The 21,309-nt window shown below is 38.6% G+C and overlaps 5 protein-coding genes and 1 long non-coding RNA gene across 9 annotated transcripts in view; 4 read left to right on the top strand and 2 right to left on the bottom strand.

Moving 5' to 3' along the window:
- LOC108613620 (uncharacterized) overlaps nucleotides 1-12,082 on the top strand; it is a 36,137-nt gene extending 24,055 nt beyond the window's left edge. For all 3 annotated transcript variants that reach the window (XM_018007186.2, XM_089468226.1, XM_089468227.1), the window contains exons 5-6: nucleotides 9,719-9,914; nucleotides 10,544-12,082. In XM_018007186.2, coding sequence (XP_017862675.1) covers nucleotides 9,719-9,914; nucleotides 10,544-10,841 — 494 coding nt within the window. In that variant the 3' untranslated portion in view covers nucleotides 10,842-12,082. The remainder of the gene's footprint in view (nucleotides 1-9,718; nucleotides 9,915-10,543) is intronic.
- On the bottom strand, nucleotides 901-5,907 carry LOC149269400 (uncharacterized). The gene is made up of 2 exons (XR_016269971.1): nucleotides 5,443-5,907; nucleotides 901-4,558 (listed from the first exon to the last, which is right to left on the bottom strand). It is a non-coding gene; the product is annotated as an uncharacterized LOC149269400 (long non-coding RNA).
- A 1,675-nt stretch (nucleotides 12,083-13,757) lies between the features above and the next one.
- On the bottom strand, nucleotides 13,758-14,744 carry Polr3H (RNA polymerase III subunit H). Its single transcript, XM_018007202.2, has 3 exons — nucleotides 14,611-14,744; nucleotides 14,067-14,552; nucleotides 13,758-14,005 (listed from the first exon to the last, which is right to left on the bottom strand). The coding sequence occupies exons 1-3, from the start codon at nucleotides 14,719-14,721 to the stop codon at nucleotides 13,865-13,867; spliced, it is 738 nt and encodes a 245-aa protein (XP_017862691.1). The 5' UTR covers nucleotides 14,722-14,744; the 3' UTR covers nucleotides 13,758-13,864.
- A 282-nt stretch (nucleotides 14,745-15,026) lies between these two features.
- On the top strand, nucleotides 15,027-17,073 carry RIOK1 (RIO kinase 1). The gene is made up of 3 exons (XM_018007192.2): nucleotides 15,027-15,168; nucleotides 15,233-16,552; nucleotides 16,615-17,073. Exons 1-3 carry the CDS (start codon nucleotides 15,112-15,114, stop codon nucleotides 16,969-16,971), a joined length of 1,734 nt encoding a protein of 577 aa, XP_017862681.1. The 5' UTR covers nucleotides 15,027-15,111; the 3' UTR covers nucleotides 16,972-17,073.
- A 146-nt stretch (nucleotides 17,074-17,219) lies between these two features.
- LOC108613631 (uncharacterized) lies at nucleotides 17,220-18,895 on the top strand. Its single transcript, XM_018007198.2, has 3 exons — nucleotides 17,220-17,730; nucleotides 17,787-18,493; nucleotides 18,552-18,895. Exons 1-3 carry the CDS (start codon nucleotides 17,556-17,558, stop codon nucleotides 18,762-18,764), a joined length of 1,095 nt encoding a protein of 364 aa, XP_017862687.2. The 5' UTR covers nucleotides 17,220-17,555; the 3' UTR covers nucleotides 18,765-18,895.
- A 115-nt stretch (nucleotides 18,896-19,010) lies between these two features.
- Nucleotides 19,011-20,899, top strand: aly (always early). 2 transcript variants are annotated; one of them, XM_018007193.2, is made up of 2 exons: nucleotides 19,011-19,100; nucleotides 19,172-20,899. In XM_018007193.2, exon 2 carries the CDS (start codon nucleotides 19,261-19,263, stop codon nucleotides 20,722-20,724), a length of 1,464 nt encoding a protein of 487 aa, XP_017862682.1. In that variant the 5' UTR covers nucleotides 19,011-19,100; nucleotides 19,172-19,260; the 3' UTR covers nucleotides 20,725-20,899. The 2 variants fall into 2 exon arrangements, with proteins under 2 accessions (XP_017862682.1, XP_089324360.1); XM_089468234.1 differs by having other exon boundaries at nucleotides 19,028-20,899.
- The last annotated feature ends 410 nt before the right edge of the window (nucleotides 20,900-21,309 follow it).

Here is a 21,309-nt window from a genome sequence, read left to right as displayed (position 1 = left end):
AACAGTAAATAAGTGGAATAAGTCTGAATGAATCTTGTGTCTGAATTGAACTGATGAAGAGAGGGAGAAAGAGAGAGAGAGAGATGGCGATAATGCAGTGCGTGTAGCATAATATTTAATATATGCACTAAGAAAACGAGTCTGAGCATTAAATCCACGTCCACATATGAGAAATAAGACATGTGGAGTAAACAGAATATATCTAGTGTATAAATAATATACCTTAACCGTTAGCTGTGAGCATTACTCCAGAGAATAAAGTGACGTGCGCAGAGCAATCAAGAAAGTCAGTATACTCTATTAGTATACATATAAACCCACGTCTTATTTATAAATACAGACATCATTTATCATACATTCATTTAGTATGTGAAGGCGTTGTATTTTATTTGTATTCTGAATTGTGGATTTATCAAGATGTTTCCATAAATGCTAGAGTTGAGATTTGAGATTCTGTTGTTTCGTCAGCCAAGTTTTGTAATCTATTATTATTAAATTGATTGGATATTGATTTGAGACACTTTTACAATAAAAAGCAGAGACTCACACCTAACATAACATCAGACAGAAAGTAATACATTGAAACATATTACTATTTCATTTTGCATAACTATAAATAAAGGTCATACTAGGTTGCCTGAGACCTAAGGGATTTTCTATAGATAATAATTCACTTGTTATGCATGATCGATAAAAGGGTTTGACTTACTACTATTAACTAAAACAACTAACTTTACGCTGTAAAATTAATTTCCACAACTCACACACACTTCAAAAACTTACCTGAGTCCATGGCTCTTTTTTGGTAAATCCCAACAAAATGGTTTGCCTAAGTAATGCTAAAAGCCCTAGTTTTAAAGAGCTTAATCTTAAAAGTTAAAAGTTAAAACACAATGTTCATAAATTAAAACCTACATATTCATATTGTTTGTATATAAAGAGTGCATTTTGAATAGCAACTCAGCTGAAATTTCAAGCACATACTTCCCGGGTGCTGCTTATTAAAGTTGTAGTTCGTGGAGGCTTCCACTGGAGACTCTAGAGTGGAGAGTAGAGAGCGGATAGCTGTCATGGGGTTGGGCTTTGATGTGGCATCAGGCATCAGGCACCAGGCATTCTTATTAAAAATGCATTAAAACGCTTAGCCTCACAGTCTTTGCTCAACGGTTCCCACGAGCCGGGGCTCCCAGGACCCCGCCGCTGTCTATCCGCTTTTCAGGTCCTGTCAGCCCGTTAGTCCTGAGTGTCCTTTTGACGCATTTTCCACGCGCTTCACTTTCCAGGTCATGCGTCAGTGTGTGGGCGTAAGTGTGTGAGTGTTTGAATGTTTGAGTGCAGGCAACCGATTGGCAACTACAGCTGCACAGCTTCAGCACTACCTTGTCTGCGAATTCATTGTCTGCTCATTCTCGCTCCAGTTTATGTGCTCGTGCAGCTGCAAGCTGTTTACCCAGTTCCGTATTTCGCTTTTATTCTCATTAGTTTCCTCCTCATTCAGAGGCAACTGAAAGGAAAACTTAAAAAACGCTTTTCACGGAAATTCTTTATGGCACAGAATTTAAATATGAATAAAGCTTGTTGCGACTAAAGGAATGAAATTGTAAAAGGAACAGTTGAATTGGAACACGAATCTGAATGTTATTAATTAACTGAATACCTTTAGTTGAGGTGAATATTTTTTAAAGTGAATAAATGCATGAAAATATATATGTGTATCTGTGTATGTATGTGTGTATGATAATAATAAAAGACTGGAGAAATACGGCTCTGGAGGTATTTACTTACTCAGAGCATTTCTAATAGGGTTTAAGGAAACAGCGAGCATATAACATGGGGATTAACATTATATATGCTGAACATTCCTTATAAACTTAATACTGTGTAACTTAAAATAAGCTAACTTGTAGAAAAGCTAACTATAGATTGTTATATATATATATGATAGACTTATTATCAAAACATTATCCAATTGAGTTTTCGTCTTAGCTATTTTTAGTTAGCATCCTCATTTTAACTTCTCACTCCCTGAGAGAGGTAGAGAGAGAGAAAGAGAAAGAGAAAGAGAGAGAGGTAGAGAGTGACAAAGACAGCCCTTCATACAGGTTCGTAGAATTTAAAGAGACCAAATTGAAACAATATATTAATATATCAAACAATATGATGTATCATTCTTTATAGCAAAGGATTATGACTAAGAATTAAAGTGGTCGAATTTGGTATGCGAATTGTCCTTAAGTCTACAACTTTTACAAAGAGTTGTCATTTGATATGCCACAAAATCTTAGTGTATTTCCAGACTGCCCTTACCTAGTGCCTAGTGCTGCCAAGAATGACAATTGCCATAGTTAGGCTTACATTGTTGGGCTTGTTACTGGGTCATCAAGAGCACATGAATGCCCACAAATCGAGCCTAGTCTATGTGAGAGTTGTCAAAAGCATATAATTTGTTTTGATTGAAATTGTAAACTGCATTTCGAATGCTGTCAGCTTGCCAAAAATTAAATTTCAACGATTTGCAATTCATTTGTCAATTGTTGAGCAATTTACAATGACAAAAACAAAGAAAGCCCCTCCCCCCACGCCCTACCTCGCTCAATATTAAATCATTTGCCAAATTCGTCTCTCAGCTGCACAATTTTACACTTAATTAAAGAAAGGAAGGAAGAAGGAAGAGAGATATAGTGCGAAAGAGAGAGAGAGAGCGAGAGAGCGAGAGCGAGAGAGCATACTTTGGCATGCACAACAGTTGCTAAATGAATTTTACAGCACTTTTCTGCTTGCGAGCATCTAATAGCAGAGGTCATGACCCCTGCGCAACCGTGAGTGTTGCGTAAGCCTTATCGCACCTCCGTAAGTCATCAGCCTCGGCTTGATGAGGCTCACGCATTGCCAGCAGCATTATTTGACTTAGTTATAGCTCATTATGATGCCAACATCGTCTATTCACTTCCACTTCCTTCCTTTCACATCCTCTCTATCTCTCTCTCTCTCTCTCTCGCTCTCCCTGCTATAATTATTAATCTAGCAGTATTTAATTATACATATTTACATAAGCTGCAAATTTAATTATGGTTACAAATAGGGGAAATGAGGATAAGGAAATAAATTGTTGATAGACTGCCATTGAATTTTTGATTGTTTTGATTCATACATATATGAGATATGATTCTTATGGGACAAGGGCAAACTTATATGTTCGACTCATACCTATCCTGGGACTCCACAGCTCGACCCTTTCCAATCTGTTGCCTCAGCAACTATGTCACTAAGACAACTCATCTCAGTTTGTGGAATTGCTGAGCCATAAAAATATATTTATTACAATAATACTGATATGTTTATATATATGACCATATATATGTATGTGTGTATGATGTGTGCGTGCGTCTGCTACAAATAATGTTTGGTACTTTTACTAAGCAGCTTTTTACATGCAAACTTGTGTCTCGTGTAAAAGTCGAAAAATAGCAACAAAAATCAATAAACATAAAAAATCTGTTAGAGCTAGTCGAATGAAATATACCCTGTATATAACACAAGGTAATCAAAATGAAGAAAATCACTTTATGAAAAATAGACTGTATATACATATAGCTCATATATTTATAGCATTTACATTAATTTATCGATAAGTCATATAACTCGAATCTAGTAATATATATTAGAAAACTATTTAAGATCACATAATCAATATGCGAATCGTTTAGTATTTGATATATTATATATAAATGCTACTATAGTACGATTGTTATTATATTATTGTACTATTCTACTATATCCACCCACTTTGTAAATGCTCATATAAATAGGGCATAAAAAACAGTTGTCAAAATGCGCAATTCAGCTGTTTGTCAAAAAATGAAAAAAAGACGAGCCCCATGCCGAACATTTAACATGAAATATATGAGTGTGGCTTGGATTTGTCATATTTGGTAATTTGGTGAAGCAAATCACATTGCCTGGAAACGGAAAACGGCAAACGGAAAACAAAGCGTAAGCAACAAATAATGTAGAGGTTGAGGTAGTTTTACTGGAAGATACCCAGCAAATGATTTTAGTAGAAATTTGGCTATATCTATTTAAGCAGTTAATTACATGAACTGAAGGAAAGAGTCGAATACAGAGAGGAAGAGAAAGGGAAAGAGAGAAATAGAAAGAGTAAGCTAAACAGCCAAGAGGACTGAAAGAGAGAGATAGAGTTGGCAAAAGAATTCACATATCCTAATCTATTCTATTCTATTCTATACAGAACATATATTTTATATACTATTACTTATACAAAAACATCTATTCGCAATATCGACATATTCCTCTGTGCAATAATTTTTTAAATAGAAACTGGAGTTTATTCCATGATTTTGCATTCTCACAAATATTTTTCTAAATTTAAAAGTTGGACATGCCTATAGGATGATTTCACAATTGTGCTAAGCAAATGTCAAGGATGACACATCTATACAAATGTAATATCTATATATTGCCTTTGATTCTAATAGCAGCAGCAGACAGAGTAACTTCTTCAATGCCTCAGACAGTTTGACATCTAAAAGTTCGACGCCTAAAAGTAGATAAGAGGCAGAGGCTTAAATAAATGTAAATGTCATACGAAAAACTCGCATATGGCCCATACACACACACACACACATGGACACAAAATCAAATTGGATTCGAGTCGCGCACGCTCACACACACACACAAATGATTCCAAATGGCAAATGTATTTCTAGTAAAGACGAGTTACAAATTGTTAGCTTATCAAGCAACTTTTGTGTCTGTGGGTGGGTGGGTGTTCTATGTGGGTATGTGTATGTGTGGAAAATGACACTATTTCTAGGTATTTGTAATCTTTCAGCATGCGCACATATCCATTTACATATCAAGTAGCTCCACACTTTCAGCAGCAGCAAATAAAATAAATTCGGTCTAAGCCTTGAATTTAAATTATAATTTTATAAAAAGTCCGATAAAGTGGAATCATACACATATAAAATGTAATTAACCATAGAATTTGTTTAAATGTCCTCAACACTAGACTGCATAAAATAAATTCTGTATACTATTTCAATTATTTTTATTATCTTTAATAATTTTGTACTTGAGTAGTATGAGAATTTCACAAAAAATTTGTATGTGATCATAAAGTTCAAAAAACAATGAATATGTAGGCTAGTGTAGTTGAGCGCAAATGGATCAATTCAAAAGCTTTGCTGAGAGCTTTAAATATGCGCTTGAAATAGAAAAATGAATCGCTCCAAAGAATTGACAAATGCAAAACTGAAGGGCGCCATAATCTATTTATATATATGTATACACATATATTTATTTAAATATATTATATTATATTTCTTATAATTGTTTTAGTTCACATTTTTTAACGATGCTTTTTTCTAATAATGATTAAGATTATGATTGTACTTATTTATGTAAAATATATATACTCACTCTATACATATATATTTATCGTTCTCACACTCCCAATGTCTCTCTGCTCTGGTTCGCCCACCCCTTTAATAGGGCTAGCTGATTTCGAGCAATCATAGTACAAATAGATCTCACACTTTTCGCACTGGAGCACACAACTCTTGTTGATGCCCTCGCCCTGAACGCCCTGCGCCCTCTCTTTGGGAATGCACTTTTCATTTTCGTTGCGTTTCGTTGCAATTTCAGAATTTGTGATCGCAAAAACGAGTATAAAACAGCGAATACGAGATGCCTCAACTACCCGTTAGTGTCGGTCACAAACCGAAACTGCAACACAGGATACACTTGACAACAGATTCACTAAACATATATGTGTATATATAGTATATATTCTACATTCTTTGATTTCTCGCTTAAGCTGGCGCCGTGCTCGTTGCGTCTCAGTGTGCAGCTGATAATGAAATGAGTTTCAGCTTGCGATTACAGCCGCGATAAATACGCGCGAATCTGAGAGAAATCTCGCATTTTAAGGCTTCTAATGCGAATGCATTGATTTAGTTTGTAATTCAATCGATGCTCGCTCTCCCTCTATCTCTTTTGCTCTCTCTCCCTCTCTCTGCTGCCTCGATCGCTATGGTCTGCTGGCTCTGGCGCTTAATCGTCGCTATAAAAACAATCTAATGCAATTGCAGCTGTATTTGTATCTCTATCTCTATCTGCATCTGCATCTGTATCTGTATCTGTGTCTCTCGATTTGCATTTGCATCTGTATCTGTGCTGTCTATCTCTGTCGCTTGGAGCATCTCCTCATATGCATGAGACGCTCAGCATTCATCTAAACTTCTCACATGTTTGCAGGCCTTTGTTATTGACAATTTTTTCTTCTTTTTCCTATTCAGCTTCTGATTTTATTTTCTTATTTTTCTATTTGTTTGCGGTTTTCTTAACTTTGAAGTTCTGCCCGTTTTCAGGGCACTTAAGCCGCAAACGCATATGGATACAATTACAGTTAGCATCGCCGTTGCCTATTTATAAAAATATTCGAACACATTCGAACTCCCATTGGCCGCCAGCTCAAGTTCTTATCGATTTTCTGTCTGTTAATAGGTATTTGCCACTTAGGAAATCCCAAGGAGCTCAGAACACAAAATACTTTGGCTTTCCAACTATCATGAATAAATGTTGGCGGTTGCTTTGCCAATTTTTCTTATACATATATTTATTTATTAATATTTCATTTATAGCTTTTCTTCTTATATATTTGATCAATGCTTTGACAATTACAATTTTTGTATGTTTTTTTTAACATCTGTTTCTTTTTTATATATTTTTTATTTATATAGCTATCCTAATACTTATATATCTATCTATCTGTATGTATTTCTATTTGTATCTTTCTATCTATCTATCTATCCATCTATCCATATATATATTTATGTATCCATCTGTATGTCTATCCAGATAGCTAGATGGTATTATATATGTATACCGAGCTGAACGTGGTATAAAATTGTATATAAAATATACCAAAAATAAATTTTATTTATCATCTATCCATATATCTAACAATTTATATCTGTGTGTATATATCTACATATATCTACTTCTCCCGCTATCTCCATCTCTCTCTATATATATATTCCGCATGCTTCGTTTACAGTTTGAATATTCATATAGTAATTCATATACTAGTAATTCAAATCCCTCTTTGTACGCAAGCACCTTGTGGTTTTTTTGGTCAGAAGCCAAACAAACGATGCATTTTCCAGTAGAGTCGAGTCGAGTCGAGTCGCTTTGAGTTGAATCCGTATCTGGTGGCTGGTAAAGTGGGGCATAGTTTATCATTGACTTGAATGCATGCCCCCAGTTGCCGTTATTTAGAAGTCGAGTGAAAAGCCGCTTAGCTACACTTTTCCACTGCACTTTTGGACTTCATCCTCGAGTGCAGCAGACGCGATGAAAATTCTTACATGCCTGCACTCCTGTAAGACAGCTGCCTCACCCCTCTCTACTCTCTCTCTCGCTCTGTGACGTTATCTCTCCCACTCTCTCCCCCTCTCTCTGTTTTATGCTTATCTTTGTTTATGCAGCCGCCGCACATGAAAACCGAGGCACGTGGCCAAAGCAACGCCCAGGTCGACTCCCGCTTTATGCTCATTGGCAAAGTTGCCTTTGTGCGCTGCGCTGCTCTTAAGCCGCTTAAGAACGGTAATTGTAGCCGTCTGCTGTAGACTCTGTGGGTTCTACGCCCCTCCGCCCTCTCCGCTCACCTGCTGGCCCTTCTCCTTTTATCGGTTGGCCAGACAACCCTTTAGGACTCTCATTTGCTTACGACACGGACGTGAAAGTCACAAAGTTGTGGGCTTAATCTGAATCTTGGGCAATTTGAGTGCAAATGCCGCGACCTTTAATGCTCTGCATTCCGCTACTTCATAAGCCTGGAATTAAATATATCTGAAGAAAAACTTAAAAGTCTAAATGATAAAAGTCAATGATTGCTAAAGTTTTGATTTCTTCAATGTATTTTATACAGAGAATTTCAGATGTGAGATTTACTTTGGGCGAAACTTTTCTTTATAAAAAATTAAACTATTTTATTATTATATACATGTTCTTAAATTCCACTTAAAACAAATTTAAAATTTAAGTATTCTGCCTAATTTTTGGTACATCATTTTTATTATATACAATTCGGTTAAATAAAGTTGAATTCTTCAGTTAGAGTTCTGTTTAGTTAAGGTTCACGGTATATTGATTTAATAACTTGATTTTCAAGCTAAAGCACAATAAACGAAATTAAAAGAGGCTTTTAAATTAATCAATCAAAAATCGAATGCCGCTTAAGTCCAACAGAAAATAAATTTTCTATTTATATTTATATTTGTATCTATATTTCATACAGAAATCATACTAAATATTTAATTTTTTCATAAACTGCTGAAATAATATTCAAGCATTGTCTTTTACTATTTTCATTCAAATGATTACTAATGTCAACTCTTATTGAAGGCTATTTAAAAACTTCTCCTGAGAATAGAAATTACATTTATTGCTAAAAATGATTTTTAAAATATTAAATAATACACAATTTGACATTGCTTTTAATACTCCTGTCTCTGACAAAGTGTTTCATCAAACATTTCAACCCACTTTAACTAAAATTTCTAAAATTTCGTTACACAATCTTCAGCTGCTCCCAATTTCAAACATAAAATGCCAACTAAAATAAAGACATTTACTTAGAAGAAGAGACAAACAGCAGCAAAGATGAAAAACTGTTTGCAACTCAAATAGCGAATGGCAAATAGCAAATAGCAAAAGAAGACACAAAATGTGGCACATGAAATGTGGCACAAAACTAAGCTGAACTGTGGCTGACGCAACTAGAACAAAGTTGTCATTGTCAGCAGCCGCTGGCCAGGTCCACGATTCGCATTCAGGCAGCAGAGCCAGCTGAAACAGATGCAGCGAACTTGTAGCTGGCAAATGAATCTGTGAGATACTTTTACATAATCATAGATACTTCTGGAGCAGCAACAGCAGCAGCTGCAAATTAATGTTGACCAAATTGAATCTATGCAAACGCTTTCACATATTGCCACAAAACTCAATTATTCCACAGATTCAATTAGCTTTCAGGCGAAACACAAAGGCCGAGGCAAAAGCACTTCAGCTACATGTGTCAGAGGCAAGAGTTTATTTAATAAGTTTAGGGGTTTTCTTTTTTAACAATTAAATAGAGAGCAGAAGTCTTTGATATTAAATTATTGAAAGTATGTATCTTCGTGAGATATGTACATGTCTTTAAATATTCCCTAAAAATACTTTCCTCTTCTACTCCGAATAATTATAGGAACTTGAAAGCCTGAACTAGAATATATGTAGCGCCATTAATAGTTAATAAATTTAATTAAATTTCGTAGACAAAAGTCCTCTTTGTGAAGTGCAAATGGCTTAGATAGCCAACAAGTGCAAGGGCAAGCTCAAGTTATATAAATACTTGCGAAATATTTGAGTTGAAATGAAACTAATTTCCTTTTGAATTACATGCTAAATAAACTATGAGTCTAAGCCAAGACAGCTGTGGCATCTGGCAAGGACAGCAGGACATGCAGCAAGGGCAACTGGAGCAGCTGCAGCAGCTTACTGATGCGGGTTACTGCTGCTGCTGCGGCTGCTGTTGCTACTCCTGCTGCTCCTGCTGCTTCTGCCACTGCTACTGTTGCTACATAAACTTTTGCGCCTTAGTTTCCACCTAAAGTTAATGTAAAGTTTTTGTTATATCTTCCGCTTGCAGTGCACTCCTTGCCGCACCTGACCGTGCTCAGCCTGTCCGGCTGCAGCAAACTCACCGACGATGGCGTCGAGCTGATTGCCGAGAATCTGCAGAAGCTGCGCGCCCTGGACCTGTCCTGGTGTCCCCGCATCACGGACGCCTCGCTCGAGTATATCGCCTGTGATCTGAACCAGCTGGAGGAATTGACTTTGGACAGGTGAGTAGTGTCAGTAGTGCCAGCCACCCAGCCACCTAGCCACCTAGCCACCCACAGCCAGCACAGGTGCGCACAATTTACCTGTGCGCTGCAGCCCCTTGCAATTATTCAAGAGTTAAATTCAATTTCCTACTGCACTTTCACTGCTGCTGCGGCTGCTCCTCCTCTCTCTCTCTCTCTTCCTCTCTCTCAGCAGCAAAGTTTATTTAATTTGTTATTTCTAAAAGGGTTTTTACCTGTCGAAAGTAAAACAATTTAGCTGCTTAAATAATTAGAAATATGAACTAATACAAACATGAAAAATATTTAGTTGCTATTTGCTACAGTCATTTAATCAATCTTGAGCAGGGTAAAGGTTATGCAAAGCGTGGCTGATACCCTATAAAGCGTAGAGTCTTTAAATGGATTAACCAAGTCGATCTACCTTGTCTTTCTGAATATTCGTTAATTTTGTGTTACTAACAATTTCAGATACTCTCTGATACCCTACCTAAAAAGAAAATATTTCAATATTCAATGGCACGCCACCTAATTTAGGGTATCTACTTGTCAGGCATATTATTCTCACTAGTATACCAAGCATACATATTTATAATATTGCTCTCCCTCTCTCTCTCTCTCTATTCCAGATGCGTTCACATAACAGATATAGGTGTCGGCTATATCTCGACGATGCTATCGCTGACGGCCCTCTTTCTGCGCTGGTGCTCGCAGGTGCGAGACTTTGGGCTGCAGCACCTGTGCTCGATGCGAAATCTGCAGGTGCTGTCGCTGGCCGGCTGCCCGCTGCTGACCTCGTCCGGGCTGTCCAGCCTCATCCAGTTGCGTCACCTGCAGGAACTGGAGCTGACCAATTGTCCGGGGGCCTCGCATGAATTGTTCGACTACTTGAAAGAGCATTTGCCACGCTGTTTGATAATCGAATAATTGATTTCTGGATTACTTTATTATGTAAATGTAAATGTGAATGTGAATGTGAAGTCAACTGATTTTGATTTAGATTCAGTTTTAGGAGTTCAACTAATCAAATTCTATGCTAATTAATTTCTTTAGTCGTCAAGTTCCTTTTGTGCTATATAGAAACTTCTCGTAACTCTGTAAATCCAATATTTTATTTTCTATCTATGATTTCAACTGTGATTTCAACTGGAACTATATATATGTATGTACGTCTATATGTATAGTTGGAAGCCGTTCAAGGAGCTATACTGTAATTAACCATAAAAGACCCTCTAATTATATTTATTTACAATTACACAGTACAATAGATGATGATCTAATATTATAAATAATGAATTATTTATATTATTGTAGTTTTTAAAGCAAGTTTTGAATTAATCTCACTGTAATTAACCATAAAAAAGAACGAAGAGAAAGGAAAACACAATTTATATAGATATTATATGCATACTTGTATGTGAATGTAAATTAATTCTAAAGATTGCGCCTAAAAGACAAACAAAACGCTAAATGAATAACGAAGGAAAATAAAAAATCAAAAACTATGCAATTTATTGTTCAAAGCAACAACTCCCAAAAAAAAAAAAAAAAAAAAAAAAAAAAAAAAAAAAAAAAAAAAAAAAAAAAAAACCGAAGCGAATATCTATCTATGGGCAGAGTTTGCCAAACAGCTTTATACTTAGCTCACCTTCACACACACAAGGAAAACACCTTTTTATCAATTGTACCATACAATAACTGTGCTAAAGCCCCTCTAAGAATCAAACAACAATTTAACAGAAGTAAAATATTCCAGTTTTTAGAATTAGAACATCTAGAAAAATGTGCACGCTAAGCAAACGGCAGATGAAAAATTAATACTAAAAGAAAATGGAAACAAAATCCATTCGAAGAAAATAAAGAGAACAGCATCAAATTGTATATTTTGAAGTCCCTGTGCCGCCCTTCCTAGAACTAAGTCGCTAACGACAAAGAGTTAAAAACATAAACTAAAATAATTTATTGAATATATATAATTATGTGGATAAAATTATGTAAAAGAGCTGCGCTACCAAAAACAATTTAAATGATATATGTGAGGATCATTGTTTTGAAAATATTTCAAATCAAGCATGAATAATATTTAAACAAATGCAAATCTAAAGAACAAACAAATTTTAAAAAACAAATATATATATACATAAAAAATAAACTAAAGCCTATTTGAATACGTTGCGTTTCATTTACGAAAATATGATATATATATATAAAATAGTCTATTCGGGTTTCTTTTCTGGGATTTCATATTCAAAAGTCAACGGTAAAAAAATGTGCTGCATACAAAATATAGTTGCATAGCTTAGGGAGGCTGTTGCTGTGGCCGTTGAGGCCAAAACTTGAACGGGTTTTTTCCGAAGTACCAGGCGAACAGAAATAAGTCGCAAAATGAGAAAGAAAAATGTTATTTAACAAAATAATGTACTTCGAGAACTTCTACAGTTATTTTTAGTAAATACCAGGCGCACATATATGAGTATTAGACTGAAAAATAATAATTAATAGTATTAGGGTAATAATGTTCCACTGTTAAAAGACACAGTAGGTTGCGCAAAGAGCAGTCCCGTTACTTTTAATGTTAACTAACAGCACTCTTGTGACGTCACATTATCAGATTTTCCTATGTTGTCCAGGCTGAAGCTTGGCGGCACTTCAGCACAGATCGGCTAAGTGGTCGAAAACAACCAAAATGAAGTATATATAAGGAAATTTCAATAGCTTAAAATTTCAATAACTTAAAAATGGCCAATCATTAACTTTATTACCATAAAATGAAGAAATTAAGTATACAATGGAATGAAGTGGAAAGCCTCTTGAATGCAGCAATGATATGGCCAAAATGGCCAATAAGTCAGCAGGAATTGTTGACGGACATAGTTAACTGGATTCTTGCTATCAGTATTGTTTATTTATGCCAATTTAACTATACATTCAAATATAGTACACTCTGAAGCTGCATCAATAAAGGTGCTGCTCACACCTGCTGTCATGTCAGAAGCATCCAGTGGAATGAAATAAAATTTGTGTATTAATTGTCAAGTCGAAAACTTGTATGATTATGAGTATTGAAACATAAGAAACACATAAGCTTAAAACCTAGACAGAAGCTAACAATGCGGCGTATCATCTATGGCCATCGGATTTATAATATAAAGAATGAAATTAGTACATATAATGATGCGGATTAATGGGAAATGCATGATACTTAGTAGTAACTCTTTAGTTTTACAAATTCAAGCCTTAGATAGTAAGGTTAAATCCATTATATGCAAAAGTAAAAGGGGTCAAGAGATTGCATGATCAATAATTGCTTAGAAAACGGGTTAGGGTATAAAAATTAGCAAAAACCTTTATATTTTCCGATTCGTGAATCTTTATAGAACATGTGATTAGCGGCCCAGCTCATTTTATTTAGTCTACTAGTTTAAAGACAAATAACAGTGTCAAAGTTGCTTGATTTTCATACAAATTCAAACGCGCGCCCACCATTTTCTGAAATAATGACGTCACGCTGTCAAATCAGCTGTTCGCTTTGCATAACCTACTATCACTCAATCGTGATAATGTTCATTAGCTGTTGTTTAACATAACCCACACTGTTAAATAACAGTCCATTACAATAGAGTCTTAGCTAAGACAATATAGCTTATTAAGATCTCCCTAATTCTCATTTCTGTTCGCCTGTTGATTTACCAAAATGTTTGTTACAATTTTGCTCTCAGAGGCAGCAACAGCCGCTCGCTGCAGTGATAAAAAGAAACGACCCGGAGGATAAACAAATCATACACATTTTTGGACATTTGCTTGAGAATTGAGGCAAGCTAGAATTACATTACAGTGAATGACTACAATTTTCTTACTTGTATTTTCATAATTTTCTAAAAATAAAGATGCTTTTGCCTTAATAGCTAATTATTTACAGATGTTTGAGCTGAAGCTACACTACTCCTTTGTCATTCCTCGCAGGCGCCCTCGCCATCATCGTCGTTCTCGTATTCCGTATTATCTTCGCCGTCCTCAACGTCTTGTTCCTCCTCCTTGCCTTGTTGATCCCACCAGGAGAGCACACCAAGACCAGACTCATTGATAGCACCCTGAAAATAAGCAAATAATTGAGCAATGTGGCACTCTTTTGATATTCAGAATTATAATTACGATAATTTTATAGGGCGTCTTCACTTCCTGTGCTGCTGTCGCTGCGGCTGCCGCATTGGAGCTGCTGGCATTTTGTGACTGTTGACCTTCTGCTTTTGGTGGACCGATGGGCGATGTTTCTTCGAATATTTCCCGTGAGACACGGAACTTAATTGGCTCGCCAACATCCATAAATAGATCATGTTTGCCGCCATCATCTAAGGGATATTCCCAGACCCAGGCCTGTTCCGCCTCATCAAAACGCGACGGATGCTGCAGTGCAGCATGTGGTATGAGTATATCATCGAAGAAGCCCAGGGTCACGTTAACTCCCTCGCGGCTACAATTCCTTATCTTGCCAGTCATTACAGTGCCTACCATTGGGCGGAAAACTATATAGCGGAACAGAACCTCCGTGTGTGAGGCTCCATCTCCTGGTAATATTATTGAGTCCTTCAGTGACACAATTTCCTTCATTGCTATGCACAAGCCTACGTTGAGCAAGACCTGCCAAGTGCGAGAGACATGTTAATCAATAGTTTCATTCACAAATCTTTCTATTTACCTTGTTTGCCAGCTTCCGGTCAATTTCATCGCGCACGGCGTCCACGAGCTTTAAATTGAAATGATCTGGAGCAATGCGTACATTATCTTTAAGTTCTGCCAGTACAAACATGTTTACCGATTGCTTATAAAAGCTTTAATCTAATTTAGTTGGTTACAAACGAGCAAAATTGTTTCAGCCGGCACCATTTATTATTGTGGCTTATTTGTTTTCAGCAGTTTTGTTATGAATAGCGTGGATTTCCTGGCGGTAACAGAACAGCTGTTTTCTAACATTTTATACCGATATACGATAGTTTTGTCATCGTGCGATGTGATTGGCAAACGGATCAGCTGTTCGTGAATTACACGTGCAACCTCCATACATTTCACAATTGTTATTAATCCAGAAAGTTGGTTTGCAGAGGTTTTGAATATATTAAGGGGGGCTATACAATACCCTCAAATTCGTGATAAGTATTAAATTCAACATCTACAAATATCCTTTGCTTTCACTCACATAATGACTGATGAACACAAATATAGCGATCCAGAGGAAGATGAAGAAGACTTAAAAGCTGTAAGCTAAAATTAATTTTGGAATGCTAAGAACTATTTAATAATTAATATTCAATGCTTTAAAGTCTGAGTGGATTCATGACTTTAAATCCCTTACAGTGAAGGATGACATTTTCAAGAATATTAAACTTGACGAAAAAGATGCTAGCGACGAACTTAGCCAGAAAGTTATAGAGAGTGCAATTTCAAGCGAAGAAACGGATTCAGACTATGCTGATGAAGATGAAGACGATGCCTTTGATGTTGGTGACGACTACGATGCCTACGAGGAATCCTACAGTGGTTTCAACAAGCACAACGCTCAACCACAGCTAACTACAACTGGTAGTAACAGCATTGGGAGCGGGTCTGGAGGCGGCACGCAGCGCGTGAGCAGTTACCAGCCCAATGAGAAAGTACTGCGTCGCTATTCGGCACGCATAAATGTGGAGAAGTATGATCCAAACACCAATATGAGCGCACAGGCAGCCAACCGACTGGTGAGCTTTGATCGTCGTCAGGAGACGGAGCGAGTACGAGTGCGTGATAAGCATGATCGAGCAACGGCAGAACAGGTTATGGATCCACGCACAAGAATGATACTATTCAAGCTGCTTAACCGTGGTCTCATTCAAGAAATCAATGGCTGCATATCCACCGGAAAGGAGGCTAACGTCTACCATGCAGTGTCTAAGAATGGGGAAGATGAGTACGCCATTAAAATCTACAAGACCTCTATACTTGTGTTCAAGGATCGCGACAAGTATGTCTCAGGCGAATTTCGCTTCCGTCATGGCTACTGCAAACACAATCCTCGAAAGATGGTGCGCACCTGGGCCGAGAAGGAAATGCGCAACTATCTGCGCATGCGCAATGCTGGCGTACCCGTTCCCGAGCCCATTCTGCTGCGCTCGCATGTGCTGGTCATGCGCTTCTGCGGTCGCGATGGCTGGCCGGCGCCAAAGCTAAAAGATGTGGAACTCAGCACTTCAAAGGCACGTGAGCTGTACCGCGACTGCGTGGTGATCATGTGGCGCATTTACAATCAATGCCGACTGGTGCACGCGGATCTTTCAGAATTCAATATACTGTTCCAAGACGGCCAGCTGGTGATAATTGATGTCAGCCAGGCGGTCGAACACGATCATCCACACGCGTTCGACTTTTTACGCAAAGACTGCACCAACATATCCGAGTTCTTCCGCAAAAAGGCAGTGGCCACCATGACGGTGAAGGAGCTGTTCGACTTCATCACAGACCAAACCATAAACGAGCAGAATATGGAGGAATGCTTGGAACGTATTTCAGAGCGTATCAAAGATCGGGATTTTGATGCCATCACTGCGCAAGAAAAGATCGACGAGGCTGTTTGGCAAAACACCTACATTCCCAAACGCCTCGATGAGGTCAGTAGCTAACGAACATTTTAGATTCTCGCATTGGAATTTATTGTAATATCTCTTTGCAGGTGCCCCATTTTGAGCGTGATGTGGCGAAAGCCAAGCAGGGTGTCCAGCAAGATCTTGTATATGCGAAAATCACAGGTCTAAACTCAGCTTTAGATGTGCAGAAGAAACCAGATATTTTGGATGCAGAAAATAAAACTGCGGAAAGTGAGCAGCAGTCGAGTGAGAACGAAAGCGATTCCCAGGACGAAGATGAAACGTCGAAGTTTAAAAACTCGGCGCGGCCACGTGACGAATCCCCAGACAGCAAAAAGGCACGTAAGAAAGCGGTTAAGGATGCCAAGGCCGAACAGCGAAAGGTCAAAGTAAAAAAGCATGTGAAGAAACGCAAGGAAAAACTTGGCACCATGAAAAAATAATGCAACTTCTAATCGAAACTTTTATTTTTACCCTAATATCTCCAATGTAAATTAAATTGCAAATCGGTTTCGAAGCGGATTTTCGAAATTTCGGTACATAAACTTTTTCCATACTTTTTCAATACAAACTTGTAAATTGTACATAAGAAAGTAGAGTTCTCTATAAAAGTGGGTTGAAATATGTATATACCAACAGTCTGCTAGCAGCCATTAAGCTGAATCTGTTTTTGATCATTCCATTCCCACTAATCGTTTCTATTCGTTCCGTTCCCATCAACTAAGCAGTATTGAAAACCCATGCTTCAAGGCTGCTGACAATACTAACTAAAAGTACCGTTAAACGAAATCGTCTGCTATTCACTTCACTCTGAAATATTCAACGTTCCATTACAGTAGCTTTGCGTCTACTGTCAAACTTACGTTCTTCGAGAAGTCGTTATTATATTACGAAAGTAGAAATATTTTCTATGAATCGTATTAGAAACAAACAAAAAATAGGGTTCGCAAAATTTTCAACTCCTCGAATATTATTTTGTTAATTACCTGGATTCAGAAATCACCTTAATTGGGGAATTGGAAGAAAAATGTCTACAACTTTCGATAAGTGTCTGCAGAATATTGTCATGCAAATGAAGGTAACTCCGAAGGAGCACAAGGACTTTCTCTATGACTCGGCCTATATCGCTGGCTGGATAAATACAGCACTCAAGCAGCGTCGCTCAATGCTCGCTGGCAGTTTCAGCAATTTGTCAGCTACTGGTAAGGACTGATCTCTATTCTCTACTCGCATTGTTTGCCATCATCGCCATTTGCAGCAACCTATATAAGCGGAAGTAAGGTCGATTTGCCCGCCAACTTCAATTGCTATCTGCTGTTGGATCTGCGTTTTCCGTTCTACACGGAAATCAAAAACGACGACTGCATCTATTTGCACTCGGTGTTCAAGGAGCAGGTTGTTGGGGATTCTTTGATCTCCGCCGTTTATTTACAGACCCATTTACGCAATGATTTAAGTAATTTGCTGAGGCCACAGCCCAAGATTACATGCAAGGGTGGTTCTGGACGTAGCTACCAATTGTGCTATCACACATCTTTATATCCGGTCAGTTCCCACACCATTATCGCCACCCAGCTGAAGGCGAAGTGCAGTACGAGCATAGTGTTCGACTTCCTCGTGGCTATCAAGTTGCCTATAGAAAAGTTTCCGAAGCCGGCCTCTGTGGCTATGCCTGACTCCATGATCGATTCGGAGCTGAGCTACTGGGTGGCGCTGCCTGTGCCGCACTTCGATGTCAACTACAATGGCCACAGCTATATGGGCAGAAGTCACGTCTGGCAGAAGGCAACTCCGGGGCAACGTCAACGCTGGTGCCTGGTGGTGCGAATGTTCTACATGATGAGTTCTGGCAATGGCACTCTGAACACCATCGGGATTCATTCCCTGAAGCACACCTGCGTTAATCTCTGTGAGAAGTTTGGCATTGAGAAGGCAGATCGGCCAATCGGTCTGAAACTAATGGACGTGAGTATCTTCTTTCTGTTAAATTAATTTAATTGTCATTTTGAGCATCTGCATTCAGATGATGATTACTCACGGGGCACGGAAGCTGCGTGAAGTTTCCATTGCCAGCCGAACCGGACAAATTGTGAATCTAGAAACTCATCCTGCTCTGGCCACCGACTGTTCCAAAATGGATGCATTGCTCTCGAAAATGAAGGCCAAGATGACGAGCAAAGAAGCCTGTGATATGGAATCCCTATCCGAGATGTTTGGGCTGTCAAAGAAAAAGTAGTCGAACTGGCTCTAATGCAGTCCGAAATTTTCAAGAAACTGCATATTAAAAAAAGCTTTAATTGTTGACTTTGGGTCACCATTAAAATTAATATAATTCACAAAAATGTAATAAATACCAAGTAAAATAAACATGAAATTGTTTTTCATTTTCGACGATCCACAGAAGCCGTTGAGCTTCAATAAAGCAAGTATGGTCACCCCTTTTCATTTACAACTCTGTTTTGAGCCAATTTCGAATTTGCAGTCGCAACGGAAATGTCATTTTGGTTATTTGCAGTCATGATTATTCTAGCAAGTAGTCTCTGTTAAGTCAGGAATCTGGAAGTAGACGCCGGTAAAATTTACATCGTGTAGCATTTGAAAGCTACTGTCAAAAATATAACAAAATGTCTGAGCCCCTTGCAGATATTAGTCAAGAAACAGCCGAAACCAAAACCGAAACCGCTGTAACACCGCCACAGCTATCAAATATTGGATTACACCGCGTGCAGAGGATGTCGAAGGCAAACGAATCGCAACGTCTGCTCCGATCGCAGACGGCGGACAAGGACGATGGCGAGCTGTTCATCAAGCTGCCGAAGTTCAGTAAGCGACTACGTGCCAAGACCTCTACTGAGGGCGTCCAGGAGGCGGACATCGAGCCCACTTTCACGGTCAGTCAGAGACTGTACAAATATCTGAAGCAGCCAAATTGCCAGCGCTGGATCTGGTGCGAGTTCATCGAATCCTTTATCGACAAGGCAATACTGAGCAGTTCCTATGACATGAACAGCTACGTGCAGAGTTTCTATCCCCAGGTGGAGACGCGCCACTTGCCGCGTCGTGCCTGGCAGATGATTCGCCGCAACATGGGCAAGGCTCGTCGGTTCTCTACAGCTTTCATTGCCAGGGAGCGCATCGAGATGGAGCGCTGCCGGAACGTTGTCCGCCAGTTGCAGCAGCGAAAGTTCAATGCGGAAAAGGACGCACAATCATTGGAACTGATGCCTAAGTTCATTCCTATGCCATTATCAGTGGACTGCAAGGTGGTCAGCCTTTTAAATATACCAACTCAGGTGCTTTGCAAGGGGCGTGTCGTCAGTTTCGAGCCCAGGGACAGCAGCTACCAGGTCAAGTTCAATGTGGCAGGAAAGCATACCGTAATGAAAGTGCCTGATTGGCAGCTCCACGTGCTGCAAGACTGCAAAGCCCTATCATTGGATAGCATCATACAAGGCGTTGACGAGAAGCAGGAGGTGCCTTCACAGGCATCTGATGATGGCGAAGAGCTAAAGGCTCTGTTCGACTCGCTGCTGCAGCTACAAAAGCTGGTGGCCCTCAAGCGCAAAACCGTGCAGGACATGGCCAGCATGAACGAGGAAGTGGAGGCCAGTGGCATGCCAGCGCCCGCCCGGCGTGAAACAAAGCAGACGCCGCTTCGTGAGAAGCTTCAGCGCCGGTATGCGGCCAATATGATAACCCTCCATCGCGTCAACGCTGACATTCTGGAGCCACTGCGCGTCGCCCACAATCATCTGTCCGAGTACGAGAAGGAGGCAATGCAGAGTAAATGCGTTCCGCGCAACAAGCTTTACGAGAAGTGTCGCACCTTGGCCGAAATGGATATGAAGGCAGCGCCATTTCAAAGCAACGTCCAGGTGGAGGCCACGCGAGAGCTCATCCTGGGCCTGCAAACGTTGCTTTATCTTTGTGGAGAACTCGGGCATGGCAACAATGTCGAAGTGGATGCCGTCATAGATGACTGTGTCAACCAAATGCTCATGGGCTTGCCGTCACAGCTGACAACTGAGTTCAGACAGGTGATCGACATGCTCCAGCCGCTACGTGAACACATCCAGGCTGTGACCAAGGCAGAATCCGAGCACAATCAACAAATGTATCAAATGCACCAGCAGACGCCAGACATTGCATCCAATCTGCTGCCCAACGATGAGTCTGACATCGAAATGGGATTGTAGTGGTGCTTCAATCAAATATTAATTTAAAAGCATTATTATAGATAACTAATAACTAATACAACAACAACAAAAATACACGTACATTTACATATTCATCATGGACATCATCTTGCTATTAGCAGCATTATCACAATATAAAATCACCTTGCTTAAATAAGCTGACTTAATAAATAAATGTGCAAATGTATATTAAATATTTTTAAACTTTTACTTTCCACCAAAACAAATTGATCATAGTGCTGCCAATTTAGACTTCACAGGGTGCACTTGTTGCCGACTCGACTAATCGGCCTGTAGAATATTTATCGATAGCTTAAGCGCGATAGCTCATAAGAGGAAACTGTAATTTAAACATTTAAAGTACTTTCTATTTCTATTTCAGAGCAGACATAAAAATATATAATTTAATGAAATCAAAGACTGATTTAAGAGTACTTTTGTTGGCGCAGCTCAACAACCAAATCACAGCATTAATTACCAGCTGGAGCTTAAAATAATAAACAGGTTTTTAATAGTTTTTTCTTCAATATGTAAAAATATAATTTCTCTTATAAATGTACGTCACTATTACCAGAACTCTTACAA

Source organism: Drosophila arizonae, chromosome 4, assembly GCF_054131065.1.
Source record: "Drosophila arizonae isolate 15081-1271.41 chromosome 4, UAZ_ARI_1.0, whole genome shotgun sequence".
NCBI lineage: Eukaryota > Metazoa > Arthropoda > Insecta > Diptera > Drosophilidae > Drosophila > Drosophila arizonae.
This window is presented reverse-complemented; position numbering and strand designations above follow the sequence as displayed.